Genomic DNA, 26,100 nt, shown 5'->3' with positions numbered 1-26,100 from the left:
TTTGAACGAGAATGAACCGTTAATATTGCATCAATAAACCTGTATCAGCTACCGTCTAAGAAGGCATTGACAAGACAGAGGATCGGCACTGCCATTATAACGTGGGCCTCACTATAGCTACAAGTAGCTGGATGTGTGACGACCTTAATACCGCAGCCACATGTTGACCCAGTCGCTGGCTCAGTAAGCTTGCATAGCCTTCCTTACGAAGGCCAGCGCTGGCAAACCACCCATCCACACACTGGCGCTGATCGACATTGGCTTTAATTGGGCCAACATATACATGCGACATAAGAACTAAATAAAAGTAGAACAAGCATTATGAATGCAGATTTACCTGATCGACGATAACTTCAAGTGAATACAGGACCGTGGGGTGAATAGACTTTTGCACATACATAATGTGGCAGCATTTACGCATCGACGGAGTCGCTTTCGACTTAATTGGAGCTCCGGCTTCTTGAGATCCTGGCTGAGCAGCACCTCCTACAATGCACAACAAACATGTATTTATACAGCACAAACCTCAAGTAAAGACAATAGTAATAATTTATCACAATAACTAGAACGAAAATTCTTCCACTCGATTTAAAGTCTGTATAGGCATAAACATATTAATTATTGATATACTCGGGCCACTTCCGTGTTTCGGAAGGACACGTTAAATCCGTTGGTCCCGGCTGCTTAAAAACAGTCGTTAGGTTATGTCAGAGACCCTGAAATTTATTTATTTATTTATTAGAACAGTCACAAACACGATATTTGGAAAGAGAAACAGGCAATTGCCCAAAACTTCTTCAATTCCTTGATTTTGGCACATAAATAGTCCAAAGTGAGGTTAAGTTTAAAATTGATCAGGTGCGACCTGAAAACTCTGACACCAGACCTGAGCCAGCAAAGTCACTCGATATTATTATTACCTGTTAGAAGATAATGATTAGAATATACTAACTATTAGAAGATAATGAAACCTAAAAGGTTTGAGTGGTAAAAAGGGAGTTAAGGTTTTCGCTTTTTAATGGCAATTTATACTGGTATTATTCGAAGTGTTTTGGTAAATGGAAAGCGGAGAACTTTCCATGTTTGTAAAAAGGGGCTTATTGGTAGGGAATTTATACCTGACATCTTTTATTTTTTAAGCAAAACTAGACAAAACCAGACATATAATAATCAAGGTATCTTGATTATTAAACTGTATATTTACTCTATGACAAAACACAGCTGCCTAAATCACTGTTACCTCCATTTACTATTGATCTGTGTGCCTCATGCACAAGCTAAGAAACAAAATCTGGATAGTACCATTGAAACACTTTGTGACTTGCTCACACTGAAAGAAGCCAGTACATGCATGCGTTTAGTGTGAGTGCAGCGAACATTAGCCATATGTTTCACAATGTTAAAAATAATATGTTAACCAATTGCAGCGCCATAAATTATTTTCCATTTGCCATTGTTTTTTTTTTGTTGGTAAGAACCATGTAATTCAACACAAAAACCATTGTTTTTTATAGCATCCCAAAAAACTTCCTTTTGTAATCGGAGAGATATCGAAGAAGTCATAGAGAAAAGATAGCGTAAGAGTAAGTTGTATCAGTTGTCTCTAAAGAAGTGCATAGGACCTTTTTTAGGATTGCCAAAATCTATAATAAAATAAAGGAAAGAATTGGCTAATACATGTACAGGATAGGAAATTCACGAATAACGCAACAAGTCTGAACTACTGGACTGATTAACTTGAAATTTTGCATATAGATTCTCAATTTACCGAGGATGGTTATAGGCCTATTTTAAATTCTTCAAGATTTCAGTTGGTCAAGTTTCTAGTTTGTCAAGTTTTTACATTTATAACCCTTGCGAGCATGGGTTACCTGCTAGTCAATAATTATATTTTGACTAAGAAATAAGGGATTGCCATTATCAGTTTTTTGTCATTTTTTTGCAATTAAGCCTGAATAAATTGATAAGTATCGATTATTTCCAATTACTGCACGATTTGCTACATTAGAACAGTAAAATGAATAGGCTAAATATTATATCGGTCATAAATATTCAAATTGTACCGGTATTGAACTGTACTCTGACAACCCACAGCGTTTTCGGCTGACTGTACAGTGAGTGAGTCAGTCTATCAGTGACAAATAGGTACTGAAATAATTATAGTCCATACCAAATTACTTTTAAATTGTAGGAATACGTGGAGCAGACAAATGGAGGGGGATCAGCCAATTTCAGTGATGAATTAGAGTCATAGGTAGTAGAAGCGCAATTGCCAATTTGCCGATTAGTCTCAGTCGACTCAGTGCTTTCAGAGAGGAAACTTAGTAGGTGTATCATGAGCACTTGAACCCTCACTAGAAATTAGAGAACGCTGGCAGGTTTAGAACGGCAACATTGGTATCCCTACCTTTCTCTGCTGCGCATATCCCTCCAAGACAAAAGTAATTTTGTATGGACTATAAATGTAATGTAAATCTCATAGAGATTTACAATTTATTGATGCAAATATAAACGAATTTATAGAATAATGCGTTTCCGTATAAAGGTAGGCGCACACAGATCGTCATCGGACAGACGGCACGCATCGGACGGATCGGATGATTAGATTTAATGCATTGTTTTCAATTGGAGTGCGCATACCTATATGCATCGTATAGGCACAGAATAGGTACAGAATGGAAACTGTCAATCAAACGCCTATCCAACCAATGCTTTTTACATGACGCAAATACTAGACACGTCACGTGACCTTACGAAGTTCCAATCCTGGTCTTCTGATTGGCTCGTGGCAGTGAACGAGATCAATTGATCCGGATCATTAAAGTGATCCGAACCTCCCATCAATACTATTACAATGCGGAGCTTCCTAACAAGATGGCGAATTTTTGCGCCAGTGTACTAGCCAAGTTTCCACACTGTATGTATACTGTGGTATAGGTCCACTCCAATTGAAAGCAATGCATTAAATGTAATCTGATCCGTGCCGTCCGTCCAATGACGATCTGTGTGCGCCTACCTTAGCGGGTAGGGTACATCATCGAAAACTAATAGCACTTTTTCTCGGTTTATTGAAACGATCCTGATCAAAATCGAATAAGCGAGATAAATAATATTTATTTTTCTCAACTCTAATAAAATATTTTGTTACCAGTTAATTATAATCAATCCTAGAGTCTGTTCAATTTAAATTCTTTAATTTGTTTCAATTGATTTACATATTCAGTACCTATCGATTCAAAACGGATGATCAATTGATTCACAAAAAAGTATGATGAGAAAATCCAGATTAAATAATTATTAGTACGGTATTATACTGTAATCATGTTTAAAAAATCATTCATTGAAACAATAATTATTGTCATTCACATATATCACTAAAACTGATCATATGAGGGAAATTACTAAAATAAATTTTTCCTACAGTTACCTTGAAAAGTGGCCATTCCTGCACTGATTACAGAACGCAAAGAATCACTTTTCCGCTCTAGTGCGGGAAAATTTTTTCTGCACTCCAGATTTGCAACATGGCAACACAAAATATTTGGTGGGTTATATGGAGGATTAGTGCATGAAAACAAAAATTAAGTTGGTAACAATGACTATGGTTAGATTTAGATAAGAAATGGCTACCCTACATTTATGATAGAATCCCAATCTAGAAATCCAAAACAAGAATAATGTTCATCTAAATCATAATTAAATAATCATCGCTTACGAATTCTCATCATTTAATAATAAATAATAGTTCTTTTCTATTGATAATTATTATTTCAACTGCAAGCAATGAGAAAAGTAGCAAATATACATTATACGAATTTTGAGGTTAAATGATAACCGTTCGATATCCATATAAATAAAAAACATAAGAATACTAAAATAAATATTCTCTGTTGTCTATGTTATTTTTATAAATATTCTTCAGTTTACTTTGAGCATTTTTCTCGGTAATTTGAGCAGAAGTCTAAATTTCTGAATCCTGTTTCTGTAGTTTTTAGCTGGATGGAACAAACTTAGGTACGATTCTTCCCGCTCCCGCTAGGTCGCGCGCTTGTCGGTTCAGCCATCTTGCAGCCATCCCAATCAGCTTTTGGTTTGTATTTTGAATGTGAATTTTTTGTTCTATCTGTATTTTTTCTGATTCTTCAATGAATAAAAATGAGAACTTTGGCTGAGAATTTTCAACTTCAATTGTAAGTGATAACATAATATCAAAATTATAGTAGTATTGTAATAACCATGAAAAAGTAGCCATAAAAAAACTTTGAACTCGATTTTCTCAAAAAGTATGATTTGTAACATAACACCTTCATCCACTCATGTCTTCAATTGGATTATTAATTTTTAAATGAATTAAGGCTGTTATTAATAACAGCATCACACACACAAACATTAGATGGATTTCAGCCATCATTTTACCCATAATTACCCACTTTTCATATTCAATGGTAACTGTAGGAGAAATTTAATGTGAAATACGTGCGCAAAGTTCCTCTGCTGCACTCAAGAAGCCATTCCTTACGTAAACGTTTCTTTCGGTGCAGCAAACTGTCACTTTGCGCACTAGTTGCACAAATAACTATTTGTCATAGTCATTCAATCCCAGCTGTTTTCCATGCATGAAATCAATCCGGTAAACATATGTTTCCAGAACAAATAAACATATGATTCTCATTACAGCATACTCTACTGTAATGAAACCATATGTTTTCTTTACAGTCAAGTATGTTTCCTAGTTCCAAAATAGGAACAGCAAAACTGCTACAAAAAACCACCTTCAGCGCTCTAGGTGGAAGTTTTGTCAACTTCCACAACATTCCTGATTTGGAATTTATAAACTAGGTTATGTTTATAGAATGCATGTAATAGCTTCAACACAAGCAGGTATTGTTTTCTATTTCTCAATTATTCTTCTTTAAATAACTATGACAAAAAATAGTGTACATTACTTGGCCGTGAATGTCTTTTGCAGTGCTCGAATGAAATTCCAGTCTCGGCTAACGCCTCGACTATAGTGAGATCCACGTTACAATGGCAGTGTACGATTGACAATACTGTTGCTGTCCTTTTCTTTCATACAACAAAACAGATAGTGCTATCTGTCTCTAGCTATGCAATGTTGTCAGTTTGCCAGAATATTTTATTTCTACTTTTGACAGTGAATGTACAAAAGTAACTCAGCCGCCATTTTTTTCTTTATTCTATCAAAATACTTTAGTACACAAGTCGTATAATTGATTTAAAATGTATTTTTGAAACAATGAAATAATTTTTAGACATTACCGTATGAGAAACACAAATTAAAATACCTGAAATGACATTTTAAAAGTTGATAACTAACCATCCTAGACTTCATCCATGCTTCAGTTAGCCAACACATTTAAGTTAGACCTACTATTATCGGTAAAGATAATATTGAAAGGTTATTTTAGAATCATTTCCATTGAAATTACTTATTTTAAAAAGGATTTTTATTTTTCTATCATTTTTAAAAGAAATTGGAATCGAATACCTACCAATAACTTAATTTCTGTTGTTTAGAAATTCAGATTGGTGTATCACAGCTTTTTAAATTAGCCGCCATTTCAGGTTTGTATAAAAATAAAAATCTGATCTTAGTTATGGAAGTAAATTTTTGAATCAAATTATGACAAAATATATTTTCTTGATTAATTTGACATTTTATTTTATCAAGGAAATGATAATTATTATTAGATCAAATTTAATGGGATGAATTGAGTAACAGCTGTGTACAATCAGTGGCAAAATGGAGAGACTTGGCAACGTTTTTCTCCTATCTTTCTTCACTGCCATTATAACGTAGACCTCACTATAGAAACATCATTCTCGCCTGCAAAAGACCCCTTCCCGTCCATGTGACGTAGGATACTATAACAGAACAGATGTTCCATTATTGAAATTTGAAAATATTTGCCATGTGACTGCATTTTTTGTTGAAATTTGCTGAATAATCAGCAGTTAAATTTCAACACAAATTATGGCTAATTTGTGACTAATTAAGGCAGATTTCCTATTAAACTTCAAATTATTATCAATACCTAAATGAGACTTTACAATTTCAGTATGGTAACCACTAGAGTTACCAATTTTTTCAAAAAATAATTAAAATCATAGTAGTTTGAATAAGGATTCCAATATATCGAAACTGAAATTTGAAAAAAATATCAACATGAATATTGAACTCTATAATCAGTAATCGAACAAGTGGGAAAACGAAATCTTTCTCATCGAGCAATTACAAAAACCAATGACGACTGTACAGCATGCTTCAAACTTGTGAGCCTCAGCGTAGAGCAACCAGTCGTTGCCAACAACTCTATAATTCTACAACTCTATGGTGCTAGTAAAAAGATTATAGGTTAGGCAAAATTCAATTTTTTTTTATTAATATTAATAACTTAAATTTCATTGATTAAAATTGTTATTTAGCTACGAACAACTATATTTTTCTTCCTCTTTCATTAAAAAAAATTGAGTGAATATCTTTAAAAATAGTTAAGATACAAATGTGCCGTGATTAGTAACATTACCCAGAGTGATTTAGCAATAATTTAGCAGTTTAATCTATTTGGTGGGAGTAATTTATTTTGGTAAGTTTTTATAGAAAGTTCATGCTTAGTTTAAAGCTTTAAGCTTGAAGTTTACAGCTTATGTTAATAACAAAAGTCATTAACATACTAATATGTTAATAACAAAAGTCATTAACATAATAATATGTTAATAACAAAAGTCATTAAGTTAACATAATACGTTAATAACAAAAGTCATTAACATAATATGTTAATAACATTTTCTTTAATAAGGTTTTTTTTGTTAAAACCACGAGTTATCAACGTAGATAAATTTTTGGCGATTCATTCAAGTTAATAACTCGTGTTAACTCTGGTGTAAACGCAGCTTTGAATCTTTATCTACTCCGTATAAGCTAATTGAAAAATGACTAGAGAATTATAAAATGGAGAGTGGAAATTGATTATTTTTTTAAATACACGGCTCCTCGAAACTTGACTAACTTATTTAAGTTTAATTAGACTTATTGCAAGTGAATAGAAAAAATATGTTTCACAATTTTAGACTAAATTCAATAATTCTCAATCATCCGGAGCTTTATATCGCAATATCACCACGGAGGTGGATGGTATTGGGATGAGAAAGAATTATTTTATTAAGTTAATAGTTTTCCCAAAACCACATATTGGTGATAGTGTACTTGAATAAGCATCAAGCGTAAAAAAAGTCTACATTGTGTTGATTAATTGAATATAGAAGATTATAAAACATTTAAAAAAGTATGACTTAATGACTCTATTTTAAACGTGCTACAACTTTTATACAAAACATTTATTTACCGTACCGGTATAAAAATGAAAGAGTAAACTCTTATTTGACTTTAGTAAAGTAAAAATGTAAGCTCTTATGGCTTTGTTGGTGAGGAGTCTATATTGGGAAGGTTCCACCTAGCCTGAATATATAAATTAACCCGTTAATGGGTCTTACGACTGTCATACTTCAGCCGGGACCGACAGTTTAACGTGTCTATCCGTTAACACGAGTTGATGGAGATATCTCTTTCTCGCTTTGCTCTGTTGCCAGATCGTCTTTTAACAATGTAGAATTAATAATTAATTAAAAAAATATTTTATATTAATTATGAAAATTCTGAAAAATACAATTTTTTGCTTAATAAAATATACTATTTTAAACGAGAATGAACAGTTAATATTACATCAATAAACCTGTATCAGCAACTTTCTATAGAAGTAATTGACAAGACAGGGATCGGCAACGTTGTACTCCTATCTTTCTTCACTGCTATTATAACGTTGACCTCACTATAGACCTCACGAATCACTTCTTTTTACTTCACTATGAAGTGAAAATTTCATAATTTTCTGGTTTTCTACAGAAATAACTTCCTAATCAATAAATTATACAATAAGCTATATTCATTCTTATTCATTATCTATAAGATATATTCATTCATTATTTAGATATTAGCTCGATATCTTGATTGGAAATATTTTGTTTATGAAACCCTTGCAGTTTTTAACTTCGGTGGGGGGAGGGTGGGTTATCCAGAGAGGAGAAGTGAGGGGGGAAGGATAGGGACTTTTCGGTTCCGGGCTGTGTAACCTAACACCATGCGAAAATAATTCAGCTGTGCCTTAATCAGCCTTTATTGACTGGCCCAGTGAAATGCACCTATGCAAATGCTTCATGTTCTACCATTCAATTATTATGTTCTTCTGTCCGACTATTCATTTCATCAAACAAAATCAATCTGTTGACTTACAAATAAAAATTTACTGAAATGTATGTATGTTATTTTTCAGGTGAGACAGTTTCAATGGTTTGTTGAAAAATGTGCTCCTTATTCGAACGTGAAAGCTCGTCACAATCTGTCAAAGATTTCTTCGACAAAAGATTCAAACGCTTATGCATTAGTGATATTAACAGTGATGTTGAATTCATAGTAGGCCACGAAAAAGTTAGCATCAAAGGACATAAACTGTTTTTTTCTACTGCTAGTGAGGTTTTCTACGAAATGTTAGCTGAATTGTCAGTTGTTGAGCTAGTTAATATCGGGCCAGAAGGATTCAAAGCAATGAAGGAATTCATTTATACAGGTGAAGTTAGTTTCAGTTCCATGACGCATGCCGTTTCAACACTTGTGACTGCTAAGAAATTTCTCGTTCCCTTACTTGACTTGAAATGTATTGAGTACATCAGAGATAAACACTCTTCAGAAGTGTTGCAAATCTATGAGGAATTTAAAGGAGAGAATATCACACACTTCAACGACACTTGTTTTGAGCTATTTGAGACGATAACGTACGACATATTGGAAAGTGATGGGTTTTTATCAGCTAAATCTGAAACAATAGATTTGTTACTGAAACTTGAGTCGTTAGCGTTGAGTTCTGAGCTTGAACTTTTCACTTTCTTTGAAAAATGGGCTCTTGCCCAAGCCGAACGCGAAGAAATATCAGATGAGTGCTTGGGATCTCACTTCAATGGGCTTAAAAAGCACATACGGTTTTTGACAATGTCTCCAAAGGAGTTTGCTTTGAGTGCTTCCAAGTCTCTTCTACTCACTAAAGATGAAAAATTGGATATCGCGCTCAATATATTGTGCCCTGGGTCAACGCCTTATCCAGATAATCTGTGTCCCATACAGAAAAAACGTAAGTTTACATGTTCTACGACATGGAATCAGCTGTAGAAAGTGAGTTACTCAACCTACGATAAAATATTCTATAAAATTGTTAAAATATTGCATTTTTAATTCTATTGTTTTTAGTCATTTGAAAAAGAGAGTTGTTATAATTACATTGGAGGACTGATGAGATGATCTCTAGTTGTTTGGTGCCAGAGCGGACGGAGCTAGAAGAAATCCAACTGCGCATACCTGACTGCTCAATTCCAGATTATAAAATTACGGCATGCTGGCTGGATGATCAAATAATGTATTTGCTACGCATGATAGCCTCTTGATGCTAAGGAAGGGATAAATAGACCCAGGGTTCTTCTTCCTAGTCCGCGACACAAGTTATGTGTACCACTTAACTACTACCGTATGTAAGTCTGTAAGTTTTAATCCAAGTCTGTAGTTTTTGAGAATCCATTATGTTTTTAATATTCATCTTTGATACTGGACAATACACTTGGTCAAATAATAATATTATAAATGATCATCAATGTTTTTGATTGTTAAAAATAGTATTATACATGGACTCAAGAAGTGGAACTACAGTAGTTCCTTGATTTTTAAATAAGTTAGTCAAGTGACCCATCCACGAATATTATAGCTTCATCCCACCAAAGTACTACTAAATCAAGTCATACTGAACTCTCAACGGTGACTATCCCGTCAAAAATGCTCACTTATTCTAAAATTTCCGATCATACACTCAAAACTGATCAATATTCCAGCCTCATGATGCAATTAGACCATTTGGACGCATTAAAATAAATTATATGCAATTTGGTATAATGGAAGCCATGTGTTAGCTATAATATTCAGTGTATACCCTCACATAAATACGTGGCTATTTCAAATTGCAGCTAAATTTTGAATTGGTCCACTCTCCATCTCCTATCAAACACTCGCTCACTCTCTCTCTCTCTCTTCAACTCTCTCTCTCTCTCTCTCTCTAACTGTTTCTCTCTCTCTCACACTCACTTTCTCTCTGTCACTCTAATGGCAGAGGCCATGGGGCTGTGACTGTATTTCTAGTGTCTTTTCGTTTTTTTTATATAAAACGTATATCTTGTCACAATATAATCAAAAAGAGGTTATCTAAAAATCCAATACAAGTACCCACCGAGCAAAGAACCCCACTTTAATTTTAAATCATAGTATTGTGTCTTTATCTCTATGTGTACAGTACCACCTGTCAATTTATCAACTTTTTTTGGGAAGTATAATCAAACGTCTTTGTTAATTTCTGTTTACTGATTATTCAATAAAATTTCCGAATCTATTCACATAGAGGATACCAGATATTTTAATTAAGTTAGAATATTATGTTATGTAGTGAGACGTGAGACTGAGAAAATAACATTTTATTCTAAGACTGGATTTTACTATAAAGTGATAAAAGGTAGGCTTATATTATATTAATAAGTGACCAGTTATCAATGATAATAATTAGTAGTAAAACTTGGTAATAATTAAAGTTCACAATCAATTTTATACTTTTCTTATTTGCTTGAAACAATTTTATACCATTCAATATTATTTTATAACAATTTGAGACAAGAAACAGCATCGTGAATATGATTTGTTTCTAATCTATGATATGTAATGCATGCTCCATGAATTTTTCAATTTTCTGAAACTTTTTCACATTCCATTATATATATCTGATTGAATTGATTTCTATAAAAAAGTTGATATGTGGTTCCACTGTGGGCTACTTGAATATAATATTGGTCTATTTGTTCTTTACTTTGTTTGAATATCAGTACAAAAATAATTATGTATACATGATTTGGCTTCCAGTCTATTATGAAGTTTGCTGCACAATTTAAAATTTAATTGAAATGGTTGTAATGCATGATTATAACTTAAATTTTCCTATTTCTGGAGTATTTGCATATTGTATTTATCTTAGAAAATAAGAAGTTTTGCATTTAATAATGGAAATTGTATTATATTATATTATTTGTTAAATTAAATTCATTTTTATCGAAAGATTCACCAACTAATAAACTGAAAGTGAGATTAGTAAAACCATTTCGATTTTTGTTGTTCTAGTTATGAAAAGAAATAAATTTTTATAATTTTTTGAAAAATAGAATTTATCAACTTTTATTTCATTTCCTACAGTATTATTCCAACATTTGCATATAGGCTACACACCAGTGGCGGCTCTGACTAAAAAACTCAAATGGGACACTACCTATTTTTGATTCAGTTAGTTTACAAATGTTTGGAAAAATAGAATTCATCAACTTTTAATTTCCTAGGTACAGTATTACTTCAACATTTAGGTATAGGCAACACAGGATTAACACAGCCCTAGATGATCACATCAACTACAATCAAAGTATTGGTATATCAGAATAGTGGTATTCAAATACACTATTCATCATTCAAGATTTCATCAATCATATTGCCAATGCATCAAGGATCAAGCTATTACCGGATCAACAAATGCTAAGCATACTCATGCCTGTATTCGAAGTAATGGAACTTTTGTAATGACTTCGCTTAAGAAGACGCCTGAATCTGGTCCATTACAACAGTTTCCTTGATTCGAATATAGGCGTAATTGGTTTATTCACATTACTGAATCATTTTCTCTATGTTTTATAACTGAATGACTTGAGTACTTACTCTGAAGAGCATCCGCACCACTGGTTTGCTGTGTCTGCAAAACAAAAACACCACTAAATTACTTGATTTCATAATATTTTTAATGGAATGAGAGTATAAAAAAGGAGCATATAAAGGTAGCAACAAGGGCAGATGTCCAACTAAAGGCACTTCCCAATAGCTATTGAACATTATTCATCATAAGTAGACCAAATATAATAAATCTGAAGAGGATAAATAAATTATTCTAAGGAGGAGCAGAAAAATCCAACGATCGGAGGAGAATTAAATTAAGGAGGAGCTCAATTGGCCTGTATTACCAAATTTGGAATAGAAATCATTATTGGCGATCATTTAGCTAAAGTTCCATATTTGAGCCAAAATAAAGACTTTGATTATGAAATATAAAGCTATACTCATAAATTATACCAAGCTTTTTTTAATTCTATATGATGGTTATCAACATCATCTTAGTTGATAACATCAGAAACCGATGGTTCTATCTACTCTGAAAACTAGATGTGATATAACTTGTAAACTTGTATTGACTCTGGCGATACGGAGTTCGAAATTTCAAGTCATTGAAATTTTATTTGTGACTTATTAAGGCAATAAAACAAGATTTTGAGAATTCACAACTAAAAGAGGTGGATCTGAAAGAAAAACAGTTTTAGAGAATAATAAATTGAGAAGAAGTAGTTGTCTTCACAGATCTATAATCGCACAGGTTAGATTATTGCTGCCTGAGTTCTCAGTTCCCCCAATAGCAATTTCACGCTTACCGATTGTCGGCCGAAATTTATCGTCACGACACTCAGAATGAACAGCGATTGACTGGAAAGAAACTGTAGGTGACAATTAGCCAATCTGGGTGTCGTAACGATAATAATGTCGGCCGACAATCGGTAAGTCTGAAAACGATTATAGGAACAAGGTGACTGCTTGAAGGCAGTTAAAAATCACCTACCGGTTACCGGTGGTTCAGATCCCATCCAAAACCGTAGGTTCATCATCTATTATCATCATTCCTTCCACTGCACAAGCACAAGCTTATGTCTTAAGTTGACAGAATATTCAGAAAAACCATAGATGACTAGTGTTCATTTTGGTTTGAGACTTACTTGAAATGTACTCACAATAATCTATTACCAAATTATTAAAACATTTCTCTTTAAATAAGCATTTCAATGATGAATACTCACTTGTGTTCCAGCCATAGAAGCACTCTTCTCTCTTTCTCTCTGCTCTATCTTCAAAGTGAGATACAGCGTTCGGACTGGGAAATAGACAGCTTGTGGATACATTCTGCCGACCTGATTATCGAAAATTATAACAACTGATTAATATTTCTGCAGCACATCCAACATCATGTCCAACTGTTATTAGTTTGAATTTGGGAGAAAAATAATAAGGGTTCACCTGTTTTTCCTCCCCCAATTTCATCTTCAAGATGAGTGCTTCAAGTTTTTATTGGACCAGTTGAACATAGAAGTTACATATAGCCAGGTCTCAATTCACATTGAAGAAACATACAATAAATTACACAGGCACAACAAATAATAAATAGAATAGATGAGTTACATTAGAATCTAGGAAAATTTACAATTAAATAAGATAATTAACTCGTCTCCTTTACTTGGATATTATTTTAAATTGACAAAAAATAACATTAAATTGAATTGACCATGGTGTTGTTATCGGCAGTAATGAATTCCTCGACTGAATAAAATGGATTCACAATCAGCCAGGATCTTAGTACTTGGAGGAAAAGTTTATTTGGCAAAGATCTAACTTGAGTTGGTAGCAAGTTATGGAATTTTCTGAGTGAATGAATGAATAAACAAATGTATATGAAACAAACACACATAAATTGATAGTTTTAAAAGTTTTTAAACTTTAAAAAGATGTTATAAATAATAGGTTTTTACAAAACCCAGTCGATAGTGGTTCAATGAAACCAATTTTCTTTGCAGCATTCATTCTTCTTCAGGATATCTTAATTCATATTTTCACAAAAATATGACTCATTCAAATACGATAAAAATTATTGGTTTTGTATGTTGAGCAATTGATATTTCAATATTCTGTAAATTGTTAATGTTTCTATAATAATGTATAAATGTTCCATTTTTTTGCACTAGGATATATTTATACTAGTGAGTTTTAATTAACTTTGTAAATATTATTACTTTCAGTTCAGTTATTACACATTTATTTTTAATTTTGTCAATGAATTGGAATTTTGTTCAATTTAAAAATGATTTTCCACGATACCTGACCTTTACGTTACTACATATATGGCAAATTTTGGTCGGACTGAGACTACTATTACAGGGATGGAGTTGAAGATAGTTTCATCCTCTAATATCTTAACACACAGATTTAGTTACATAAGTTATCAATTCCTTTTCAATTCTGAAATGACTTCAACCAAGAATAGGGGATAATAAATTCAAACAATTCCTCCACTCATAAAAACAAGCATTTCCAAACTCAATATTTTATTGAAAATGGAAGCTTGCAAAGACCAAAAACAATTTTCTTCATCAACGACTTCCCAGGTTTTAAAGGCGGAAAATCTCCATCTACTTAAAGATAATTTATTTATTTCATTAAATTCTCATAAGCTCATAACTTACTTAGTATACTCTACACTAGTATAATGAATAAGTTATGAACTAAACAGATAAATTAACAAAATAATAAATGTATCTTTGGAAAACTCACCGCCAAGATCAGCTTGAGAAGGGGATCGTTGCATTGTGAACTCACCAGGCTTAATAGGTTAAGAATGGGATCCTTGTCCTGTAGAAGACAGGTGAGCAGCTGGGGGATCCAGGGCAGCCACTGGATGGGGGGAACTCCCACCACGTACTTGTCCATGGCGTTCGTCAGAGAGTGCTGGTCGTCATCGTAAGTCAACAGCCAAAGCACCTGACACAACAAACAATAACTATTGTCACATCAGTTGTGAACTTTTACAGTTGTAAGCGCTTCAGTTGTAAACTTTGTGATTCCGTTGTCGTGAATCAATAGCTAAACCAACTGACATAACAAAAAATTAAATAACTCTTTATTGTCATATCATTTGTAAACTTTGTGATTACAGGGGATACACTGTAATCAGATTATTTGGAAGTTCATCTCATGATACATATTATGATTATCTTCCATTATTACTATATTCATAATTATTCATTCTAAAACTGAAAAATATTACGTTCTATTGTCTGTAATTCATATTTTATCGCAAGTATAAGGCTGGGTTTAGACCAAGCGAGCATAGAGTTAGAGCACAAATTCTGGAGCATAAAACACATAGAAACATTCCAACATATTATGAGAAGCATGATAAATTATGTATCCAAAACAAAAATTATGTACAAAACCAATGTTAGTTATCATGGATTTAGAGCTATCAAACTGGCTACATCCAGATGTTTATTAATGTTCAAAACAAGCATTCGTTCGTTTGGTCTTACCCCAACCTATTAAAAAAACATTGAACATGCTCACTATTAATTCATTCATAATTGACTATGCATCTGGAAAATATTTCAATTCTTGAATTTTTTAGTGATATTTTGTCTCAACATTATCACTTGGATTTTTCCAAACTTTTGAAGTTTTTGAATTATTCATTGAAGATATCTGCTAATTGAACATGTTGACTCCATGTTATCTTTTTTCTTTTTTATATTTTGAAAAATATAAAATTACATTTGATTTTTTATTATATTATGTATAATTTTCATTCGGTTGCAGAATAATAGACAATTTTGAAGTCTCTCTGCAAATATTGAAAATATATAAATTCAACTGTATACGATTAAAATATTTTACCCTCAATAGGATGAACCAATCAATAACGAATAAGTGATAAATGATCAAGTGAAAAACAAAACAAATTAACTAATTTGGTTTGAAGTAATCTTGAAATCAGAACAAAATTTAGATGGCATGCATCACTTGAATACCAAGAATTGACTATGACTATTCTTTATACGAGACTTGTATTATACCAAAATGTAAGACAGATCATAGAGTTTGTTGTTTGAAGGGAATACACTTTGAAACATGTAGGCTAGTAAGTGAACAACACACCTTTCTTTAAATCAGACTATTATATTATGCCAAAATTTAAGACAAATTTTAAAGTTTTTGTTGAAGGGAATACATTTTTGAGAACGACTGACCTTAGCCAGGTACTTTCTGGACTTTGACTCGTTCTGATGTCGACAGGCGTGCAGGAAGCACGTGATGGCCGACTTGCCCATCGTATAGTTTTGGGGACTCGACTTGATGAACTGCAGCTCCATGAAATCGCCCCACATTGCCCACGCCTTCACCAGCGTGTCGTGCATCTGAACGGCCGCCGAAAATGTTTTGTGCGCCTCGTCCGTCCTTCCTAGAATTCATAAAGTAATTTTTTTTAAATACCCAGAATTAAAATTGCTTTTTCTGTTAAAATATTCATTTATTTATATTATACAGGTGTTCCGTCACACTTTCTAATGAAAAAATGTTTGATTGATTGTTTGTTTGACTTTGCCAAATATTTATTATAATTTACATTTGTCTTATGTATGTTCTATTTTGGCGAAATAAATTTTCTATTGTTCTGAGCAAACTTTATAAAATGGAACAAAGACTTTCACTTGATTTCAACAAAATAAGTTGACACACGGTTTTGATTTTTTTACGACATGCCATTCGAAGAAGTAACAATTGTGGGTCGTTGAAAATGGACGATTGCCGTTCGAAAGTACTCCAGTCAGTAAGTATACTAAAGGCCGGTTTCCGAGCTCGGGATTTAGCTAAGTTCTAGAATTTAAACAGCTGGAGTCAGAAAATTGGCTTTCCGAAACGGGGCATAGTAGCAGTCCACGTTTAAATTAAATTTCGAAAAACAAGAAAATTGAACACAAATTAAAATAAAGAGAAAATAGTGTAAAGTTTACACTACGGGACTACGCCCCGTTTCAGAAAGCCAATTTTCTGAATTCAGCTGTTTAAAGTCTAGAACTTAGCTAAATCCCGAGCTCGGAAACCGGCCCTAAATTTCTTATTTACTTGAATAAATGACGACACGCCGTTGTAAAAAAACACCAAAACCGTGTGTTAATACATCGCAGCTCGGAATGGATCGAGAAACCATCATCTTTAAAATGAGTTTCATATAAATGCTGCAAGATTTTTTCGAAAGTGATGAAATAAATCATCAACTTCGAAAGAGTACTAATACAACATACAACTACTAGTGGCCTCTTGTTTCTTTTAATATTTCTAAATGTCGAGATACAAGTAGGAAACAAAGTTATATCTTGTTATGGATAATTATTGTCAGTTAATAATAATTATATTATTACATAAGTATTATTGATAGTTCGAGAATCCTTAATGTCCTGAAGGCTTATTAGAAAAAAAATCAAGAAATTAACACTGTAACTTACATTTATTCTTATAAATTATAATAGCCTAATATGAATTTGATCAGCAAATCAAAGTCGGTTTTAATTGAAAAAGATAAACATGAAATAAATGTTGGATGATTGAGTATACAATAAATGAACACACAGTACAACTTCCATATTCACTAGAAGGATGTTCTTTTTGCCCTTAATTTCGCATGTTAGATCTTCATGCGATTAGATTTATTTTCCTTTCAGCTTCTGATATCAAAATTTCTCTTTTCTTTCATTTTACAATAGAAACTTAATCATTTGGAGTATAAAGGTGAATTGATTAGGCCATACCCAGTTGTGACAGGAGAAGTCCTTTCAACGCATAAAATTCAGCTGTCATCTCCTTATTAAAAACAGTCAAGTTGGTTTTCTCGACAAACTGGAGTGCCTGAAAACAAAGAAATGGGAAATTATTTTCAAAAACAGTCAAGTTGGTTTTCTCGACAAACTGCAGTGCCTGAAAACAAAGGAATGGGAAATTATTTTCAAAAACAGTCAAGTTGGTTTTCTCGACAAACTGCAGTGCCTGAAAACAAAGGAATGGGAAATTATTTTCAAAAACAGTCAAGTTGGTTTTCTCGACAAACTGCAGTGCCTGAAAACAAAGGAATGGGAAATTATTTTCAAAAACAGTCAAGTTGGTTTTCTCGACAAACTGCAGTGCCTGAAAACAAAGGAATGGGAAATTATTTTCAAAAACAGTCAAGTTGGTTTTCTCGACAAACTGCAGTGCCTGAAAACAAAGGAATGGGAAATTATTTTCAAAAACAGTCAAGTTGGTTTTCTCGACAAACTGCAGTGCCTGAAAACAAAGGAATGGGAAATTATTTTCTATAATGGTTTTTGCACTTGATAATTTAGCAATAAATTGTGGTTTTGCTTCAAAAAACTATTTCAACACTTTGAATCCATATATTCAACATAACTTCGAATTACAAGAACAGTGTACTGAAGAATATGGAATGTGTACAGGATTTTAGTATTATAATCTCCAAATTCTTGAGTAAAGAAGGCTCAAATTTTAATTTGTACTTCGTAATCAAACATGTATTGCTTCAAAACAAAGAAATGGGAAATTATTTTCAAAAACAGTCAAGTTGGTTTTCTCGACAAACTGCAGTGCCTGAAAACAAAGGAATGGGAAATTATTTTCAAAAACAGTCAAGTTGTTTTCTCGACAAACTGCAGTGCCTGAAAACAAAGGAATGGGAAATTATTTTCAAAAACAGTCAAGTTGTTTTCTCGACAAACTGCAGTGCCTGAAAACAAAGGAATGGGAAATTATTTTCAAAAACAGTCAAGTTGGTTTTCTCGACAAACTGCAGTGCCTGAAAACAAAGGAATGGGAAATTATTTTCAAAAACAGTCAAGTTGGTTTTCTCGACAAACTGCAGTGCCTGAAAACAAAGGAATGGAAATTATTTTCAAAAACAGTCAAGTTGTTTTCTCGACAAACTGGAGTGCCTGAAAACAAAGGAATGGGAAATTATTTTCTATAATGGTTTTTGCACTTGATAATTTAGCAATAAATTGTATTTTTGCTTCAAAAAACTATTTCAACACTTTGAATCCATATATTCAACCTAACTTCGAATTACAAGAATAGTGTACTGAAGAATATGGAATGTGTACAGGATTTTAGTATTATAATCTCCAAATTATTGAGTAAAGAAAGCTTAAATTTTAATTTGCACTTCGTATTCAAACATGTATTGCTTCAAAAAACTATTTCAACACTTTGAATCCATCATATATTCAACCTAACTTCGAATTACAAGAATAGTGCACCGAATAATATGGAATGTGTACAGGATTTCAGTATTATGATCTTCAAATTCTTGAGTAAAGAAGGCTTAAATTTCAATTCGCACATCGTAATCGTCATTCGCATCATCGTAATCATATATTGCTTTGGAAAACTATTTCAACACTTTGAATCCATCATTTATATTCAACCAAACTTCGAATTACAAGAATAGTGCACCGAATAATATGGAATGTGTACAGAATTTCAGTATTATAATCTTAAAATTCTTGAGTAAAGAAGGCTTAAATTTTAATTTGCACATCGTAATCAAACATGAATATAATTAATGCTTGATAAAATACTAGAAGATAAGAAAAAATATTACAGCTATGTCAAAGCGAGTAAAAGATAAAATGTGAACATTCAAAATTAATGACCTATTCATACTGAAAATTTAACCAGTAATTTATTGGTAATTATGTTTAGAAACCATCACTAGGAATGCCATCTCTAAACAATATTACAACTCTGGTAAAGCAAGTAAATTATAAATGTAAACATTCAATATTAATAATCTATTCATACTGAAAATTCAACCCGTAATTGATTAGTAATAATATTTAGGAGCCATAACTAGGAATGCCATCTCTAAACAATATTACAACTCTGGTAAAGCGAGTGAATGATAAAATGTGAAAATTAAAAAAATAATAATTTATTCATACTGAAAATTTAACCCGTAATGATTAGTAATATTTTTTAGGAACCATAACTAGGAATGCCATCTCTAAAAAATATTACACCTCTGGTAAAGCCAGTAAATTATAAAATGTGAACATTCAAAATTAATAATCTATTCATACTGAAAATTCAACCCGTAATTGATTAGTAATTATTTTTTTAGAAACCATCCCAAGGAATAAATTCAAGAACTGGTACTCACTTCTTGCAATTCATTCTTTCCAGTAGAGGAGTGTGCCATTTGCATGTAGCATTTGATTTTCTGTTTGATAGTCTGGAAGGTGTCTCCCACGAGCACATCGGTGATGGTGTGAATCCGCAGCAAGTTATCCAGGCACACATCAGTCAGGTTTTGCTTCCTAGCTATCTTGCAGAAGTGAATTATTGCCTGAAAAATGAATTATACAGTCGGTCACATTTCCCATGAATGATTGGAGGTAGAAATATTATGTTAGAGAGCAAACAATAAATATGGTAGATGTTGTAATGGTAATAAAATTCAATGTATTATTTATTTTACAATACATACATTGAGAAATTATCAAAACTGTATATCAATATTCAATTTTAGGAAATATAAACTATTATAGCCAGGCTCGGTCGCTTGATTCGATCCCCTGTGTAACTTCACCTTATCTCGAATTATTGGTTTACAACGATCGTCCTAAAACCTTGATGAGTTAAAGGATTAACATTTTCACACTGTTGTCAACGTACCCATGGATATGCTTCACAGAGTTCAAAATAACTTGATGAATAAATAAATCGACAGATAGTGGAAGCTATCTGCCTATCTAAAACTGATTATCTACATCAGCGGTTCTAAACCTTTCTTCTCAAGGTCCGTACTCCTTAAGGTCCGATTCCTAAGCGACGACTCTATAGTGAGATCCACGTTATAATGACAGTATTTGATTAACATTGGTGTTGCTATCATTGTCTATCATTCGACAAAGAAGGATGCGCTATCCTTTTCTAGCTCCACAACGTTGCTAGATAGTTTTAGAAATATAATCAACAAAATATTCAATCTCAATATTATAAAAATGTATTATTAAATCATTGAAAAATATATTTTATTGTCGAATAAAATATAATTTATTGATTATTTTTATCAAGAATGAACAGTTAATATCACATCAGATATACCGGTATAAGCAATCCTCTAAAGAAGGCAGTGGCAATGTAGAAAATCGGCAAGTCTGTTATCCTATGTTTCTCCACTGCCATTATAACGTGGACCTCACTGTAGAATCGTCGATTAGGAATTTGACCTGTAGTGAAAGGTTCCCTATTTTATGTACCTTGTGATAGGAGGGGACTAGTTATCTTGTGATGTTAGGGGGTGTAGTCCAGTCTTTTTCTCAATAAATTATTTACTTAATCTAGTTATTAACTTATTATTTACTCTATTTTCAATTATAATTTAATTTCCAATCGGAGTTTGTACCTGAGCGGATGCGTGCAGCGCGACACCGGCAGCGGACGAGTGCTGAGTGGTGGCGTTTGTGTTGGCGTTGGCGGCTGTGACATTGTGGTAATGCGACAAAATGTGCTGATAGTGGTGTTGCCGCCAAGTGAAGACGTCGCTCCAGTGGCTGAGGTGGTCGGCGATGACTGGCAGTCGGTTGCGCCACGTCTTCACCGTTGTCTTCATGTCGTGCAGCGAGTCACTCTCGCCGCCCGGCACCAGGCCACCGTGAATCTGTGCCGCTTCCTGCACCTCCATTATCTGCAAATCACACAAGTCAATTTGTCTCTTTTATTTAACCGATTATGGATCGTAATTACATCACAGTAAATACACAGCTGGTCTTCGTGAGAAGTTGTGTGTATTTTTAGTTTCAAAGTTTTCTGGAATAATTATCCTTCCTATACAATTAAACGAGCAATTTCTGTTCATGTGTTTAGACATGGCTTACTTTAGACTATTTATGGTTTAGATGTGTGTATGTTGAGATGTTTAATATCGGGGAACCGAGCTTCGCTCGTTATTTTTATGAACTTATGAATTTCGGGGATGCGATATTTTGATTTTTCACATACTCACTTTTTTACTATCCACAGCTGTTTCAGCCAAGGATGAATTATCCTTTTAATGTCGTTCAGCGAGTTTTCTCAAGGATGAGACCTAGTGCAATCGAATCTTTATATCATAAACCTACTATGTTCCAAATTTCGTGAAAATGGTTAGAGCCATTTTCGAGATCCGTTAAACATAAATAACTAGATATATAAATACAGAAATTGCTCGCTTAATATAATAGGATATATGTTTGTATTTCACCCGATCTCGAAAACGGCTTTAATGATTCTCACGAAATTCAGAACATAGTAGGTTTATAATATAAAAATTCAATTGCACAAGGTCTCATCCCTGGGAAAACTTGCTGAAGAACATTAAAAGGATAATTATTATTCATCCTTGGAAAAACAGCTGATAATAATTATTGCGTCGTCTGTTGATGATGGAAGTTAGTGAGCGAGATCATGTGTGGGGGACTGTGACAAAATTATGACTTAGCCAAAGACCTTAAATATGCATAGACTCACATGCAGCGCTAGTGTCGTACTTGGAATTGAAATCGGCCATTGAGGGGGCAACCTATAAGATTATTACATATCAATGCCTTTGTAATCAATGATATTACAGATATATAGATATAATATCTCGTGCTAAAATACCCCAATGGCGGCCATCAATTTCAAGTAAGAGCTATCATTGGGAAGGCATAGGCATTGTGGGTCTATACCTCTTTAAGGTCTTTGGACTTAGCTGTTGAACTTTTGTAATCATTCAATCAGGTACTTAGTGCCGGTTGCAAAAAAGCCGGGTTATTTTCAATACTGATCAATTCCAGTAGATCCATCTTTTTGAAATGGTCTTCTCTGATTTGGTTCACGTGAAATTGATCAGGAATAAAATTTAACCGGCTTTTGTGCAACCGGGCCTTTATGAGGGAAATTTTTGCATTCCTCTGGGAATTAATCTCAATTTAATGTGATTAGATTTCTGTGAACATTTCTGTATGAACTATGAATGTTATTATAAATTCTTCCAAAGTAATAAATTTGTACTCCAGAGCGAAGCTCAGTCCCCGATATTGGATAGTAAAAACATCTGGTGTGGAGCACTCACACAACTTTCCTTGCCGTTAATTGATCAACTGACGCTAGTGTTCACGTTCATCTCAAGTCTACTATTCAAAGAGAGTCAGCTGGTAACAGGACAATAACGCTGCAGACATACGAAGTCTGCTACCTCTTCATAGTGAATGATTTAATAGAATCAACAGTTGCCAACAGTTTGCAATTTAATAATCTTATTTTCTCGAAATTTGAGCTTATTTTCAATTTTAGGTGAAAATGTTACTGAACATTAATTGTAGAGATTTTTATGCACAATCTTTTCCACATGAATTTTTTTTGTTTAAATTGTATCTGAAGCCTAATAATTGGGAATCTGAAATCAAACTTTGTATAGATGGGGCTCCTGGAATTTTTACAGATATGGGAATTGTGGCAGTTGATAGAGCTTATCAATAACTTTTTTAGTTATAAATTTGATCAAAATCGTTGGATCCGTTTTCGAGAAAATCGCGAAAAACTCTGTTTTTGACAACATTTTCGCTACTTTAGCCGCCATCTTGAATTGCATTTGATCGAAATTGTTCGTGTCGGATCCTTCTAGTGTAAGGACCTTGATTTTCAAATCATTCAAGTCATTCCGTTAATTAGGAGATGAGATATCGCGTAGCCTACACACACACACACACACACACACACACACAACACACACACACACACACACACACACAGCAATACTTTCCTTACCTATGGTAATAGGTAAGTAAAAAAAATACATCACAGTAAATAAACAGCTGTGCTTAGTGCTTAGTAAGAAGTTGTGTGTATTTTTAGTTTCAAAATTTTCTGAAATAATTATTTAATTTATTCAACTATAATCTGGTCTTTTAATCCTTTTAAATCAAAACTTTTAGCTCATATATATTTTTGGACAAAAATTGGACTTCAACTTTCAGCAGTGAGAATATAACCTAATTCTTGGACATGTTTTTCAGTATCAAAATTTGGGGATAGAATAGTTTTGGGCAGTGCCATGGCTTACTTTGGATAAAGTTTACTTCTATCTATGGTAGGCTGTGACAGTGCCTGTTATTCTTTCCCAATCATATTTATATGATTTGTAATTGTATCCACGAATGAATAAATACAAAAAAAATCACTAAAATGAATAAATTAGAGCCTGGTTTCTAGGACGCTTATTAACTAGAGCTTCAACATAAATTGAAGATAATGTTTATTAAAGTACATATAATGTCCCACAAAAGGTGTGACAGCCGAAGATCATAGACTCAACATGAAATTTCCAACAAAAAATTGTCTAGTTAAGTTTTCTTATATCGATCGTAGTTTTCGAGATACATATATATTATTGAATTTTTGATATTTTTGAAAAACGTCAATAATTAGAAAACTATCAGTCAAAATCTAATTCTAAGGATATGTTTGGAAAGAAGAAGAAATTTCCTATAAGATTAATATAACTTGTTCCTTTGTTTGACGTTTTTGAACGCTCAAAGTTGAAACACTTTGGATCTGACTCCTATTCGCGGACAAAGTCCAATAACATACTGTACTTTTAGTGATTAGTATCTTGTTCACTTGTAACTTGTCTTGTTATACTTTTGTTAATATTTTGTATGAATTTTGAGTGAATAAAATTTGATTTGAAAAAAGTGCATTCATTGAGTTCAAAACCAAATTTCGAACAGTTAGAACGCTTACAAAAGTACAAAAACGTCAAACAAAGGAGCAAATTATATGAATCTTATTGGACATTTTTCCTCTTTCCAACCATATCCTTAGAAGATTTTGACTGATAGGTTTTCAAGTTATTGACTTTTTCAAAAAATATAGAAAAATCGATAACTTGAAAACTAAGGTTGATATAAGAAAATGACTAAGATTGTCTTTTTTCTTTAGGGCTACTTTTAATATAAATCTTAGTAACCTTTTAAATTATTTTATCAAAACAGGTTTCGGCTACTAATGCCATTTTCATGACATTAGTAATTTTCTTTAAAATGGCATTAGTAGCCAAAACATGTCTTGATAAAATAATTTAAAAGGGTACTAAGATTCATATTTTTATTTATTACTAACATTTTTTGTTGAAAATGTTACACCTTTCGTGAGATATCCTTAATATATATTACTTTTTTTGCTGAGAGTGATGCCCATATAAGCTCTAGGCTTTTGCGTGGGTAATGAGACGGATGTTAATGAGAGATGACTGAACCTACAGTTTTAGGTGGGTTTAGAACCACAGGAAGTGATTTTTCAACTCATGAATCATATTCAGAGGAGTTGGCTCAAGTGGTTACCCTTCCAACAGTAGCAGCCGCATGATTCTCGACTTTTCTAAGCAATAGCTTATCAGCGCGACCAATGAGTCATAACCGTTTTTATAACATCTTACTTCTAACAACTTGCATCTTACTGTTGAACTAATGAACCGACATAATTATGTCTTAAATATTTAGGCTTGAAAAGAAATTACTTAGAATAACTAAAATCGTTTAATGTTTTAAAAATTTATAAAATTTCTTAATAAAATTATACTTTGAGAAAATATTTTCTTATTTAATTAACAATACTGTGAAGAATAAATCCTCGAAATATCATTATTTTTTTGTCGTCAATTTTGAAATTATCTGTTCAGAAAATTTCATCTTTAGGCGCATATATCTCAGAAGTATTAAAAATATTCCTGATAATTGTTTTTATTTTGTTAACTTGATATGCCTAGTATCCAAACTGAAAAACTGCACCCGTAAAAAGTTTTAAATAATCTTATGAAATATCAACTTATTTGTACATTGTTTTATACTATACACTACAATATTGTATAATTCTAGCGTTGCACCCTTCAGTCTGCTAGTGCTATCTGGTCGCGGGTTCGAATCCCGCCAAATAGGCATGGATGTTTGATCATCTCGTCAAATCACCCTCGCACTTCCCATTGCCCGCGCACAAGCAAAAAAGTCTCATGTGGGCACCATCCGAAATAAATAAAATAAATACTAGGCCAGCCCCTAATATAACGTTTTACCGGAAATTTTTGGCTGACCAGTAAAACCCTGAACGTTAAGCGGGCCATTCACTATCCGACAGGTGGTGTGATAATTTTGGACCGATAGTAAGACAACAATATAATAGTTAGGTTGACGTTAGCAATGGTATTGCTATCCTTGTCTATCATTCAACAAAGCGGATAGCGCTAT

The 26,100-nt window shown here is 33.0% G+C and overlaps 2 protein-coding genes across 2 annotated transcripts in view; one reads left to right on the top strand and one right to left on the bottom strand.

Annotated features, from left to right (window-relative positions):
• LOC111053487 (transformation/transcription domain-associated protein) overlaps nucleotides 1-26,100 on the bottom strand; it is a 160,447-nt gene that overhangs the window by 26,487 nt on the left and 107,860 nt on the right. Inside the window, 8 exon segments of the mRNA XM_039430392.1 lie at nucleotides 338-486; nucleotides 11,861-11,894; nucleotides 13,042-13,152; nucleotides 14,612-14,773; nucleotides 16,036-16,247; nucleotides 17,596-17,692; nucleotides 19,995-20,180; nucleotides 21,243-21,524. Coding sequence (XP_039286326.1) covers nucleotides 338-486; nucleotides 11,861-11,894; nucleotides 13,042-13,152; nucleotides 14,612-14,773; nucleotides 16,036-16,247; nucleotides 17,596-17,692; nucleotides 19,995-20,180; nucleotides 21,243-21,524 — 1,233 coding nt within the window.
• On the top strand, nucleotides 6,342-11,321 carry LOC111053489 (BTB/POZ domain-containing protein 1). The gene is made up of 2 exons (XM_022340387.2): nucleotides 6,342-6,608; nucleotides 8,352-11,321. The coding sequence occupies exon 2, from the start codon at nucleotides 8,381-8,383 to the stop codon at nucleotides 9,239-9,241; it is 861 nt and encodes a 286-aa protein (XP_022196079.2). The 5' UTR covers nucleotides 6,342-6,608; nucleotides 8,352-8,380; the 3' UTR covers nucleotides 9,242-11,321.

The sequence above is a fragment of the Nilaparvata lugens genome, chromosome 1 (genome assembly GCF_014356525.2).
Source record: "Nilaparvata lugens isolate BPH chromosome 1, ASM1435652v1, whole genome shotgun sequence".
NCBI classification, from domain to species: domain Eukaryota; kingdom Metazoa; phylum Arthropoda; class Insecta; order Hemiptera; family Delphacidae; genus Nilaparvata; species Nilaparvata lugens.
Note: the sequence above shows the minus strand (reverse complement) of the source record. Positions and strands in the feature narration are given on the sequence as shown.